Source organism: Engystomops pustulosus, chromosome 1, assembly GCF_040894005.1.
Source record: "Engystomops pustulosus chromosome 1, aEngPut4.maternal, whole genome shotgun sequence".
Lineage (NCBI taxonomy): Eukaryota > Metazoa > Chordata > Amphibia > Anura > Leptodactylidae > Engystomops > Engystomops pustulosus.
In genome coordinates, this window is record NC_092411.1 from 179,123,825 (window position 1) to 179,137,815 (window position 13,991).

The 13,991-nt window shown below is 37.4% G+C and overlaps 2 protein-coding genes across 6 annotated transcripts in view; one reads left to right on the forward strand and one right to left on the reverse strand.

The window, feature by feature from the left end:
* WRN (WRN RecQ like helicase) overlaps nt 1-13,991 on the forward strand; it is a 261,779-nt gene that overhangs the window by 43,601 nt on the left and 204,187 nt on the right. For 4 of the 5 annotated variants that reach the window (XM_072114010.1, XM_072114009.1, XM_072114011.1 and 1 more), the window contains one exon: nt 4,510-4,576. The exons of the other annotated variant lie outside the window; for it this stretch is intronic. The gene's annotated coding sequence lies outside the window, so the exon portion shown is untranslated. The remainder of the gene's footprint in view (nt 1-4,509; nt 4,577-13,991) is intronic. 5 annotated transcript variants of the gene reach the window in all.
* PURG (purine rich element binding protein G) overlaps nt 428-13,991 on the reverse strand; it is a 34,260-nt gene continuing 20,696 nt past the window's right edge. The window contains exons 2-3 of the mRNA XM_072114017.1: nt 11,566-11,634; nt 428-8,358 (exon numbers count right to left, since the gene is read on the reverse strand). Of these exons, the coding sequence (XP_071970118.1) occupies nt 7,366-8,340 (975 nt within the window). The 5' untranslated portion in view covers nt 8,341-8,358; nt 11,566-11,634 and the 3' untranslated portion in view covers nt 428-7,365. The remainder of the gene's footprint in view (nt 8,359-11,565; nt 11,635-13,991) is intronic.

The window sequence follows — 13,991 nt, forward strand, 5'->3', positions numbered from 1 at the left end:
TGCACAGAATGAGTGTCAATTTATAGTAGCCGGTAAGTGATCATCTTCACAGGTGACCACTTCCGGTTATCAGGTATAGGATGATCACTTCGATATCGTCTATTCTTTACAGATGCTAAAAACACGTTATTAATGATAAAAAAAGGTCATAGCATAACACAATAAGTGGTCATCGATGATAAATACAATACAAAAAAATACAAAAAAGTGCAATGATAATGACATACTATATGCGATGTTTTGGTAGTCGCTGATTGTTAGCAGAGATGGAACTACAAATAAGGGAGTAGCTAACAATCAGTGACTACCAAAACATCGCATATAGTATGTCATTATCATTGCACTTTTTTGTATTTTTTTGTATTGTATTTATCATCGATGACCACTTATTGTTTTATACTATGACCTTTTTATCATTAATAACGTGTTTTTAGCATCTGTAAAGAATAGACAATATCTAAGTGATCATCCTATACACGGAAAAGGATTAACCCCGAGAGCGTGGCTGCAAGGAGACGCTAACGGAAAAAAACACTAAACGCTGCTCAGAGTTGTGCCTGTCAGCACAACTCCACCAGGTTAGTAGCCTTACTACTATCTATTGAAACCAACCGGAGGATACTACACCATAGGAGCGCCCCTTCCTTCCTACTATTGTTTCAGATTTACACCACTGCACTCTGACAGTGATGGCAGACTTGCTGTTGAGCCCTGCCTGACCACCTGGATTCAGCGTTCTTTACCACAGTACGGCTGTGTGCAAAAATAAATTTGTTTCTTTGTGCAATCACTCCAGCAGCAGTGGTCGTATCCAAGGACAACTATCTAACGGACAACATGGCTACGTTTATGGAAAATTATCTTCACACAGGCAAATTTGTTTTAATAAAATTATTTGAAGAAGTGTATCCATATAGAAGTTGAATTCAAATACATGTGAATGCCCAGATGAGAATACCCCTTTAATGAACAGAAGCCACATCAAGTTTCCATAGTAATAATAATAATTAATAATAATAATTCCTTTATTTATGTAGCACACACAGAGCTTTGCCAAATCAGTCCATTGGTAAAATCTGCATTTATTAGACATGCAGATATTTTTAACAGAAGGCTATACAAATTGTGTTTAGGTGGAGGACCATTATAAAATAACTGGGAAAGTTTATGTTTTTAATCAGTCAAGATTCCATCACCTTCCCATCACTGAAATAAAGAGGGGGGGGGGGTAGAGCGCGGTCTGAACAAAAGGTCAATACACTTATTTTTGTGTACATGGAGGTGAACCAGGCAGACTGAAGGAGATCTCTGCACCTGGACCCCACTGAGTACAATGAAATGTCAAACATTTTTCTGAAATGGCTATAACTTAGTGTGGTATACTTTTTATAACAACACGAGTTCAGGAACCCTAACTCAATTATTAGTGAGATTTCAAATGGCATTTACCATATTATTTTGACTATAAGACACACTTTATAGCAAAATAAAGTCTAAAGCCTCCTAACTGCTATCCACAAGATTGACTGCACCACTTTCCCTCCCATCCCGATCTAGAGTTACCTCATTGGGTCATGTGACCAGGAAGTAGAGGCCAGCTCTGTGCTCTGCCGCTACACAGAGACAGAGGAGCAGCAGACATGCTGTGGAGCTGTGCAGAAGAAGTTGGGGCTGCACATACTGAGGGGGTAAGGTGCTGTGCAGGAGAAATGGAGACTGGCAATGCAGAGGGGAAGAGGAGCTGAAGGAAGCTGTGACAGTAGTGGAGGCTACGAATACTGAGGGGATGATGAACTGAAGGGAGCGGTTCAGTTTAGCAGTAAACCATCTATGTGTGCATGTACCAGGACTGTGTATATTATAGAGACGTTTGTGTGACCACCGGGAAATTTTAATTGGTGTCAAATTTTTTGATGTCCAAATCTGGGGTACGTCTTATAGTAAAAGCCCATGAGTTGTATATAAGATTAGTTATAAAGTTTTTTATCTTGGTATGATGGCTTCCAGTGGAAAAGGCTTCAGTGGATGGACTCTAAGAAGTAAAAAGAGTGATGTAACCTGGATATCCAGCACGGCCACAGAAGAGCTGTGTGTATGCAGAGGGCAGCATTCAGAGTACATTCCCTTATAAAAAAAAAATGGCTGGACCATTATACAAGCTCTTATGTGTCACGAGACTGAACTCTTGTGAGCAGGGCCCACATTCATTCCTATGGTTTCATATGACATAAATTACTCTGTAATGTCTTTTATTTGTATATGCTCCCCAGAATCTGTGAAAGCGCTATGGAATTTGATGGCGCTATACAAGATTATTATTATTACAGGCAGTCCCATACTACTTACAGACAAACCCTGGTTACAAACAGACCTCTGGATGTTGGTAATTTACTGTACTTTAACCTTAGGCTACAATAAACAGCTCTGACAGTTATCAAAAGGGGTCTACAGTTAAGCTTTATTGTTAATCCTGGTTCTAATGATAATCCAACATTTTTAAAATCCAATTGTCACAGAGACCAAAAGAAATTTGGCTGGGGTTACAATTATAAAATATACAGTTCTGACTTGCATAAAAATTCAACTTAAGAACTGACCTACAGAACCTATCCTGTTTGTAACCTGGGTACTGGCTGTATTATTATTAAAGGCTGCATCTTTCAAAGGAGGCAAAGACATAGTGGACAGTGGCCATCCCCTTTAATATAAGACTTTTCCCTACAGTTTGCCAAGAGGATTATGGTTCTGAAAAGGTTTTGAAATACACAATTAAAAAATAAATAAAACTGAGTATTCATACAGGGAAGTATGAATACTGTAAACTGGGAATGGTGTCAAAATTCCATAGTTCTGTAAAGAATAAAACCGGATAGTTCCTTTTAGCACAGCCAACAAAACTATTACAAGGCAATACTTCTAATTTATGTTAAACACAATATAATTTTAAGTTGACTTCACAGAAATATCAGATTAAACATTATTAACTATCATGAGCTTCTAATTTGTATTTAAAGATGATAATTTTACAAGACAAGAACACCACAATTTGCTGCAACTGAACCTATTCATTGATCTGATCTACTAGAAATCCAAGACAGAAATGCACACAACTAGTTATAATAAGCTGTAAATGCTTACAATGGTTTGTTTTATGTTTAAAGCACATCCATCACCACATACATTATATATCATATCATATATATTTATATATTGCACAAGACCTACAACAGTGCTATAATATTAGCACTGAACCAAATAGCTTCAGTCACACAAAACTACTAACCTTTACTTAAAAAGGCTATAAATATATCTTCTACATCATGTAAACTTTTAGAATAGTATAAAATGCACTTGGACATCTTAAGTCGCCTCTGTTATAGAATGGTCTAGTAGATTTACTTGTACGTGAAAAAGAAGTGAAAGTTTACAGTGACTGAATGTCACTAATGGTCTCACCCATATAGCAAACTTCCTTTACAAAGTGCTTAAGTAGTAGTAGAGGTAATGTCCATCATTCCAAGTCATGTTCCTTCATAATTTACCATATATTTATTTTAAATACATTACATGTTCCCATATAAATGTGGATAATATGCCCAATACATACGTTTGGCATATGCTTATGATGTAGTTTTTTAGTACTGTACATTGTAATGACATACTTGGAAAAGCTTTACCTACACAAAAAAAAAAAACTAAAAAGGAAAAGGAAAATACATATACTGAAGACTTATGATTCACCTTAAAAGCTAAAGCATGCATGTAATATTGGCCCACCACTGCCTGCACCTTTTATCCTGGCTAGCTGAAGAGCATGGCCAGCTTTGTGCTTGTAACTGGACAAGACAAGATAAATTACTGACTGAATTAAAGAAATACTCCAACAAAGACAATGGCATGAGGCCAATCTAACCCTAGCACACATTTCTTTACAAGCAAACAACCAATGATATAATGAATAATTTCTTGTTAAAAATCAGCAATCTTATAAATAAAAGCCCACTTTATATATATATTTTAGCTGGAAAGAAAACTACTGTGTTCTGAAAGCAGCAACCTCAGGATTTGAAAGGCTGATTCACATTTAATATATAACGGGGTTAGTAATACATACATACCTGCCCTTAAAGAAAATCTACCATTTGATTTCATGCATTACGAACCTAACATACCTTGAGAATGCTGCAGCTACACTGATGCAGAATCCTATCTTATTTAATCCCTGTGCTGAGTGGTTTTGCTGAAAAAACAATTATAAAATGCAGGGTAATGAGTCGCTGTTGCTCCTTTGCTCGCCTCAGCGCTCCTCTTCTTACAATGCTTTAGGAGAATGATGTAATCACCGACAGGCAGAAATAATCAATTACTGCACCATCCCCCAGCTGCTGTGTATGAGTGATCCAGCTCATGTTGATTATTCCTATCCGGGAACAGTACAGACAGCTAATGTAATGTGTTTTTGTACTGCAAGAAGCATGCAATCCTAACTGTCATAACTGTTTTTTTTAGCAAAACCACTGAGTTCCTGAATTAAACAAGATAGGATCCTGCATCAGTGTAGCTACAGCTTCGCAAGGTATGTTTGCTTCATAATGGATCAAATCAAATGGTAGATTTCCTTTAAGCTATATTCACTAAATGCTACATCTCTACAGTTTTGGGGACTTTCAAATATGTTTATATTCTATATACTGCCATATAACATAATGACTTACAAATTAATTATGATCCCTCCAGATCCTTTTTTAATCCTTGCCGTTCTTGCCATAATAGGTTGAAAGTGTGAGCCCATGAAATGGGAGCATCACCTATCAGCAGAACGAAGAGACTATCTCTGTGACCTCAGATGCACCTTAGTTTCCATAAGAGGCAAACTGTGGCAAACCCTCATCATTGCCTTAAATATGACATGAATATAAAGATGTGGAAAATATTACCTGTAAATTGAAACTACATTTCACAATGCTGTATGGATGGATACAACACTAAAATACATTACATTTTAGATTTTAATGTTACAGTAATTTGAAGCCAAAAGAATTCCAGTTTCTGTAAAATTATTCAACAAGGGTTAAAAAAAAGTAATAGGTCAGGTTTTGTTATTCTCAGTGTATATTAATGTATAATATTTCTGTAATATTAATGTTCTATGTAGGACAGAATGCAGTAGAAGGATAAAACCCATTTGTAATATTATTTGGTATAATCGCTTTAAATACCTACAAAAAAAATAAATTAAAAAAACCCAAAAAAACACAGTATGCTGTAATTTTGTCCAGTAAAAAGTCAATGGGCTACTATTTCTATCACATGATGGAGAAGGTAAGAGCTCTCCTTACAGAAATGTTGCGAATAAAGGCCGCCTCAAAGGCGTGTGGAGACTTACAGACATTGAGGCTCCACTTGGAGATTCTGGGAAATATGCAAATACCGTTTCAAGGATGAGACACGGAAAACAATTTCTCTTACATCCAAAAGTGGAGCATAAATGGTTGTAAGTCTCCACATGCCTGTAAGGTGGCCTTTATTAGCAAAATCTCCATAAGGTGAGCTCTTACTTCCCCAACCTAGTCAAAAGCCTCTCAGCTAAACTCACATCAAAACAGTGCCGTCTACAGTAGGCAATCAGTTCCTTATGGAATAGATGTACTGGTTTGGCTTATATCCCATATCATGCCATAAGGGTTTCTGAAAAAGTAATGCTTAATGTTTAAGGGGCATCCTTACAAAGTAGCTAAAAGGTAAAGTGTTCTTTCTTCTTCCATCCTGGAAAATGTATGTGCATATTTCCCATAATGGATCTGTCACAGACATTTTTTGTTTGATTCATTCTATAAAAGATCAGATGGATGTAACACCTTCTTGAGAAGCAAAAAAATTATAAGAAAAATAATGGAAATCTAAAATGGTTTGCTATGGTACAGACAAATGTCACCCGTGCATTTATCAACCATTGTTATAATAAAAGTGGGCAATGCCAGATCTGGACATTATAGTTGCTTTATAATATTTATGGTTGTTACATTCATCCCCAAATTAGCAGTGTGAACATGTTCTCCTTTACTACAGGCACTGTGATTAGCAGCAACAGTGTTAAAAGATACTTACTGTATACCCCACTTATAATCATTACTAAAGATAACTTTAGATATGCTTAACATGCATAACTATGGTATACATACAATTTATAATTAAACACTAATGGTTCAATATATATTTATAGATATATAGAATTTTTTTCTTTAAATAAAAAATAAAAACTTTTCAGTGCTTCTACACCCAACATACAAAGTCAGCAACCCATTGTGCAAAATAATACATACATTAGGGCAGATTTGGTATGGTTCAATTGTCCATTGTCAAAATGAGAACCCTATGCCACTGTTCAGGTGGAGTTAAAGGTCTTTTTTTGTTAAAGCATCCAAACGTTCTTTGCTAGGAGATGCTGCATTAACACAAACAATACTAAAGAAGATTTTAACATTCACTAATAGCTTTTGTAGTTGTGACCTGACACTCTGACACGCACACACGGGGAAGGGGGTCCGTTAATTTGACGTATATAAACAATTTGTCATAGTACAACAGGCCTATACCGAGGTGCACCATAATCTATATATTTTTCTATATAAAATAGCCATGAAGGGATGAATATGGTTAAAAGGCATAATTCTACTCTTTTAAATATGCTAACTGCTACTGTCTGGATGTATTTTCTAGCCCAGTTACAGTGCAGCTGATCTGTTGACACTTAAACAGTTTTTTGAGATGTATAAATTCCGTGGCTGTAAACAGTGTAAACAGTTAACACACACTGTCAGCTACCATTCGTCTTGGAGTTGCTGATGGATTTGGTATCCAACAGACATTCAACTCTACACAGAGTTTTACAAAATGTGTAAATGCATTTCATATACATTCACAGTAATAAATGCCCTGTATATATAAGCCTGGCAGAGCAGAAAGCTTTTAAAAAAAATAAAAAGGATATTTTTCTTTTTTGTGTAATATATCTATACATCTATGCATGTAGAAATATAGATATAATGTAATTAGCTTTAGTGCAATTCAAGCCTTACCTAAAGGTATTTTAAAAGGTTGAACTTGTGCTGATCAAAAAAAAACACTTGTACAGTCTTGAAATTATTGAAGCAGCTCTTTCAGAGGCTGGTAAACTCATTGGAGTGTTTGTGTTGTAGACAAGCTTGGACACTAGGCTCTTGAAGGGTTTTTCTGTCCATTGTTACTCTGCTAAAAAATAAAAAGGAATGAACAAAAATGAAAAATAGGGAAATCTTCTAAAAGACTACAGAATTTGTCTCCAATAAAAAGACTTCTATTTTTAGGTGTCCACTGGCATTTGCTCTACTCAGGACACTCTTGCTCTTCGCTACTGTCCACACGTGCATCCATTCTCTTTTCTTTATGGCTATTGTAAATTTTTCTCATCTCTTCTTCATATTTGATAAAATTGTCCCCAAACCTTGTCCATACTTTGTAGGGGACTGTTATGGTGTTACGATATGGTGGTCTAACCTCGCTTACCCTCAAGAATATGCCATAGCGGTTGGAGCCAACGTCAAAGTAGAACCTCTTATTATCCACACGGAAAGATGTCCCTTCTGGAAGCTCAGGGGGTTCATCAACACCACCTCGTCGTTCTTCTATATCTCCTTCTCCATAATCTTCAATGAGTTGAACCAATGCATCTCTAAATTCAATCATACCTTGCGCTGGGAGGACTATGGTTTGCTCCTGACCCAAACTCTGACCGAAGTAGCCGATCATCCCAGGTCCTCTAGTCATTGTTTGTCTAATCCTCAAAAAACGACCCCGTTGGTTTTCTTTAAGGTCTAAATAATATTTCCTGTTGTCTCGTTCAATATATTCAGTTTTAAGAACACTGTGTGTTGGAGGTTCTTCTGATCCAACAGAACCAGAAGGCGAGGCTGGATGAGGTCTTCTTCTGGAATCATGCTCTTTTTCACTTCCATGTTCACTTCTTTGAGAATGACTGCTTCTAAGACCTAGATGAGCATAGTGCTCAATAAAATCACCTAAACAGTCTTTTAATTCAGCAGCCACAGACAAGGATAATGTTAACTTGCTTTTTCTAATATTATCCTGTCGGCCTCTACCAATCCAAACTTCTGCAATTTTTAAGAAACGACCACGAGCACTCTGCTTGACATCCAAGTAAAATCTTTTTTTCTGAATGTCAACTCGCTTGGATGCTAGCTCTTGTATCTCCAGATTTTGTGTGGATGGGTAACTGTACTGCTGGGGGTAAATATTTCTGCTTATACCTGCGCTCTCTCTTTGGCCTCTTCCTCGATCCATATTTACTCTCTCAGGCAACTAAAAAACAAAAAAAAAAACAAAAAAACACATTACATAAAGTTGAAATATATGTGTAGCACTATACTAAGACACCACAGTAAAAGGCATAAAAAGATGAATCCCGAAATGGTACCAATAATAACCATAATTTGTCCAACACAAACCCTGAACCCTAAAACAGTTGTTTCCAAAATAAAGTCTCGAAATTTGGTGACAATTTTTTTTCATGTAAAGTATTTTTATGAAAAGTAAAAAACCACAGAAGAAAAATTACACATATTTGGTGTTTACAGACACATCAAATGTTATTTATGGATTTATAACACAGAAGTTAATCAATAAATTCTATGTACACTAAAATAGTGCCACAAGCCCGTGAGCCCTCTTCATACACCCTTCATAGTTCTGCAGCGGATATATCCATAGCAGAGCGTGTAGGGGTTAATCAATCCATTGATTTTCTCCATGTGGAGCAGACACAGGACAGAAGATGGCTACTGGTTATATGTCCAAATCACATGTCCTACACCTGCCTGGGCAGGTCATGGGATCACCACTAAGTTTGGCTGTAGTCGGTTGGTTGCAGTGAGTAGGACTTGTAGTTTCCAGTGGCAGGCATCTTGGTGATAACTCCACCTACTTTAGAAAGCCCATAACATTTTGTGAAACATGAAATAAAACTATTTACGCTTCAGTTTGTGACTAATGACATTGAGTTTTGTTGTATTCATTTATTTAACCCCTACGGGACTCGGCCTATTTTGGCCTTTAGGACGCGGCCCCATTTTTTAAATCTGACCTGTGTCACTATAAGTGGTTATAGTTTTGGAACGCTATGAGATATCCAGGGATTTTGAGATTGTTTTCTCGTGACACATTGTACTTCAAATTAGCTTAAAAATTTGGATGAAATCTTTTGCGTTTAGTTATGAAAAAAACCAAAATTCGGCAAAAATTTGGAAAAATTCTTTATTTTCAACATTCTAAATTCTCTACTTTTGATGCAGATAGTCATAGCTCCCAAATAAATTCATAAATTACATTTCCCAAATGTCTGCTTTATGTTGGATGTTTTTTTAAGATTCCACATATTTTACTAGAATGTTATGAGGCTCAGAATTTAGGTATCATTTTTCACATTTTTTGTAAAATCACCAAAACCCGTATTTAGATGGACCTGCTCAACTTCTAATTGACACTGAGAGGCCTGAATAATAGCGAGACTCATAAATTACCCCATTGTGGAAACTACACCCCTCAATGTATGAAAAACCACTTTTAAGAAGTTTGTTAACCCTTAAGGTGTTTTATAGGGGTTAAAACAAAATGGAGGTGCAGTCTGCAAATTGTAATATTTTTTCACACTACACTCATTTTGGGTGGAAAATTAAACATTTACAATGGATTAAATGAAAAAAGGCTCCACAAAGTTTGTTACCCAATCTCTCCCAAGTACACGGATACCCTATATGTGCTGGTAACCTGCTGTATGGGCGCACGGCCGGGCATAGGAGGGAAGGGGGCACCATCCAGATCAGATTTGCTTTGTCACATTGTACAGGCTATAATTTTTTTCTTTTTTTTAATGTGGACCTATAGGGGCTTATTTCTTTTGCCACATGAGATGCACTTTTCTGGTACATAATTTTGGGGAATCTATAGGCTAATTGGTGAGATTTTATTAACTCTTTGTTGGTGGAGGAAATAAAAATCATCACTTTTCAGGAAGATTTTTATGTTTTTTTTTTGGCCGTTTACCATACCATAAAAATAGTATATTATTTTTATTCTATGGGTCGCCACGATTACAAAAAGACCTCATTTATATAGATTTTTTTTATTTTTTCCCATTTTTACTGAATAAAAAGTAATTTGGCAAAAATGTTGTTAATTTTAGCATCTCCGTCTTTCATATGCATAACTTTTTTATTTTTCGCCTCACAAATCTGTTTAAGGGCTTATTTTTAGCAAGAAGCATTGTTCTTTTTAGTGGACTTCTCTAAGAGTGCATAACATTTTTTAAATCACTTTTTAGAGCATTTTTTATAGGGTATTAATTGAAAATTATCTTTTTTTGGAGCTTTTTTTTTTTTTTACGGGGTTCACTTTGCGGATCTAATAACGATTCTGTTTTATTATGCAGATTGTTACGGACGCAGGGATATTAAATATGTTGGGGTTTTGTGTATTTTATTCAATTGTACTGAATAAAATCCAATGTGGAGAAAATCTTGTTCATTTTAGCATCACCATCTTTTCATATGCATAACTTTATATTTTTCGGCTGACAAATCTAGTTAGGGGCTTATTTTTTGCAAGAAGAGTTCTTTTTAGTGGGCTTATTTTGGAGTGCATAACATTTTCTAAATCACTTTTTAGAGCATTTTTATAGGGTATTCATTAAAAATTATCTTTTTTCGGAACGTTTTTTGTGTTTTCTTTCTACGAGGTGTACTGTGCGGGTCCAGTAACGATTCGGTTTTATTATACAGATTGTTACGGACGCGGCAATACCAAATATGCAGGGCTTTTTTGTGTTTTTGTGTTTTTTTATACTTTATTAAGTGTTTTTATAGGAAAGTGACATTTTAGGGGCTTATATTTTAATGTATTTATTTTTTATTTATTATAATGTGTAGTGTTACTATTTTATTGTAGAGCAGTGTAAACTGTCTGAGCATGCAGGCGTATGCTCAGACACTTTACAGTCAGACCTGGAAGGGGTCTGACTGCTGAGGACATCGGGCAGCTCCGGGGCACATGCCTGTCCTCGGAGCTGCCCAGAAGTGGATCGGATCCCCCGGTAAGCGGCACGGGGGATCCGATCCACAGTGCAAACACCCTTACACGCCGCGGTCATGCTTGACCGCGGCGTGTAAGGGGTTAACACCCGCAATCGGAGCCGGCTCCGATCGCGGGTGTTAGCACAGGCTGTCAGCTGTACTAGACAGTACAGTTTGTGAGCCGGTGCCAGAAGCAGGACGTTATAGAACGTCCCTGTGTGCTAAGTATCTAGCCCCGGGGACATACTATAACGTCCTGGTGCGCCTAGGGGTTAAAGCATTATGTGTTTTTGTATCAGACGTTCATATTCCTGGAAAACCCTTTAATATAAAAGTTCTTTGTTAAAACAGACATTTGCAAAAGGCATGAATAAAGCGATAATTGATTTTCACAGCAGAAATACCAACAAGTCCAAAGACTAGAAGTTGGTTGGTGACCCACCTGTGCTCAAGCAGAGATATCATCAAGTTCAGGGTTGACAGCACCAATTCAGAATGGAAATTTCTGCTCCTGTTGATGAAAATGAACTAAAGTTAAATAAAAAAAAAAAAAAAGGAATATCTTGAATTCTTTAAAAGGACCAGAATCAAGGACTGTAAACCAAAGTACACTGACATACTGGTGTATTTACAAAAAAAAGGCTTGTACAATTATGCAAATGAGTCTGAGGGGGCTCCAGGCTCTATAGCTGTTAATGGAGCCTATAGCCCCACAGGCTCATTTGCAAAAAATTTCAATGTAAAACACACAAAAGGAAAGAGAGCGATGGAAAAAAAAAAAAAAAAAAGGGCCAATACAATATATTGTTTTTTAAATAACAGCGTGGATAGTGAGACCCATACAATATAAAATCAATTAAAAATTTAAATATGCTTCAATCCACCACAACATCCCCTACTGGTTGAAGGGACCAAGGCCCCATACCCAGGCGCAACCCCAAACACCCATACACCCTCCCTACAACCTGCCCTGTTCACTGCCAATGTTGGACAATTTTATGCTGGATAGTGCCGAGTTGAATCAAAAGGAATCAGTGCATATAATACTTCAATGGAGAAGATACATGTAAGGTAAGTAGACCTGTGGGAAAAAAAAGAAAAAAAAAATCACTGAAGGTAGGACAGATCAGAGGGGTAAGGGATGGAGATGAGAAACCCCACGCGTTACATCAAGTAACCGTGACTTCCACCTTTACCGCTTTTCAACTATCCAGCATACAATTGTCCAACATTGGCAGTGAACATCAAGAATCCTGTCTTCGTGGCCCTCAGCTGCTGACCGCCGGAGCAGCAAGTCAGCGCGTCCAATTTTGGTCTGACGAAGGGGTCTCCCCGAAACGCGTAACCATTGGATCTTTTGCTACCAATAAATATTGTGAATTTTTGCTACCCTTGAAGATTCCATTCTACTTATTCCTTCCTACATCTTTTGGTTACAAGCGCAACCACCTGGCTCTCTCTCTTTTTTCTCATTTTGTACTATTTATATTTATATCAGTTCTAGGGAAAGGGGGGTGATTTGAATTTTTAGGTTTTTTTATTATAATTTTTTTTTCCCTATGGTACTTTAACCCTAGGTTGTCTGATCGATCCTACCATATACTGCCATACTACAGTATGGCAGTATATGGGGATTTTACTCCTCATACATTACAATGTGATGATAGCACATTGTAATGAATGGGTTAACCCGAAGTAGCTTCGGGTCTTCGCGAGACCCGAAGCTACCATGGCGACGGATCGCCGCTCCCCGATGACGTCACGGGGAGCGGCGATCCTCGGAAAGATGGCGGCGCATGGGCTTTGCCGGCGGCGATCAGCAAGAAAACACCCGCGATCCGTGCCGGCACCGATCGCGGGTGTTACCGGTAAGCCTTTGCTGCAATATGCAGCAGACACTTACCGGCTATGGAGAGGGCTCGGCCCGCGAATACACGGCGGGCGGTCGCGAACCGGTTAAAAGGAGGTGTGGTTCATGACTCTTATTTTCAAAAGTTAACTCATTTGCATATCAGAAAAACATCAGTAATTAAGTAGAGTGTCTCATTGGCAGATACTTTTAGGCAATATGGGAGGAATTTTAACCCTGAGGGGGTAAGATTCTGGCGACAGATCCTCTAAACTGTTAGGACCAGAATGCTGTTCCCAATAGTTGCATCAGCTAGGTGCAACAATCATGCTCCTCCATCTACAGTGGCTGTGTTCACAATACAGGCGGTCCCCTACTTAAGGACACCCGACTTACAGACAACCCATAGTTACAGACAGACCCCTCTGACCTCTGGTGAAGGTTTCTGAATGCTTTGCTATAGTCCCAGACTGCAATAATCAGCTGTAAGGTGTCTGTAATGAAGCTTTATTGATAATCCTTGGTCGCATTACAGCAAAAAATGTTTAAATTGTCACTGGGGCCAAAATTTTTTTTGTCTGGATCTACAATTATAAAATATACAGTTTATACTTACATACAAATTCAACTTAAGAACAAACCTCCGGACCCTATCTTGTACGTAACCAGGGGACTGCCTGTATCATCATAAGGTCATTTTTTTAGAGCAACAAAATGTTAAAACGTTATGCTCTTTTGTCTCTGTCATATTACTTATAGCAAAAGTATTTGTTAATATGTTGGTCAACATGGCGCCATACAAGGCTTTGCTATACTAAGCATTACATGTGGATATATACCAAAGATTAACAAGTTATAATAGGCTTTTGTTACCCCTACACAGAATTCCCAAAGCAATGCACAACATACAAATTATTGTACTTTCATAAAGTCACAACATGTAACCCTCACACACTGAGCTTTTAGAAGGCAAGTACAACTCGGTATCCCTTAAAATCATTGATCTTTCTATTATGTGC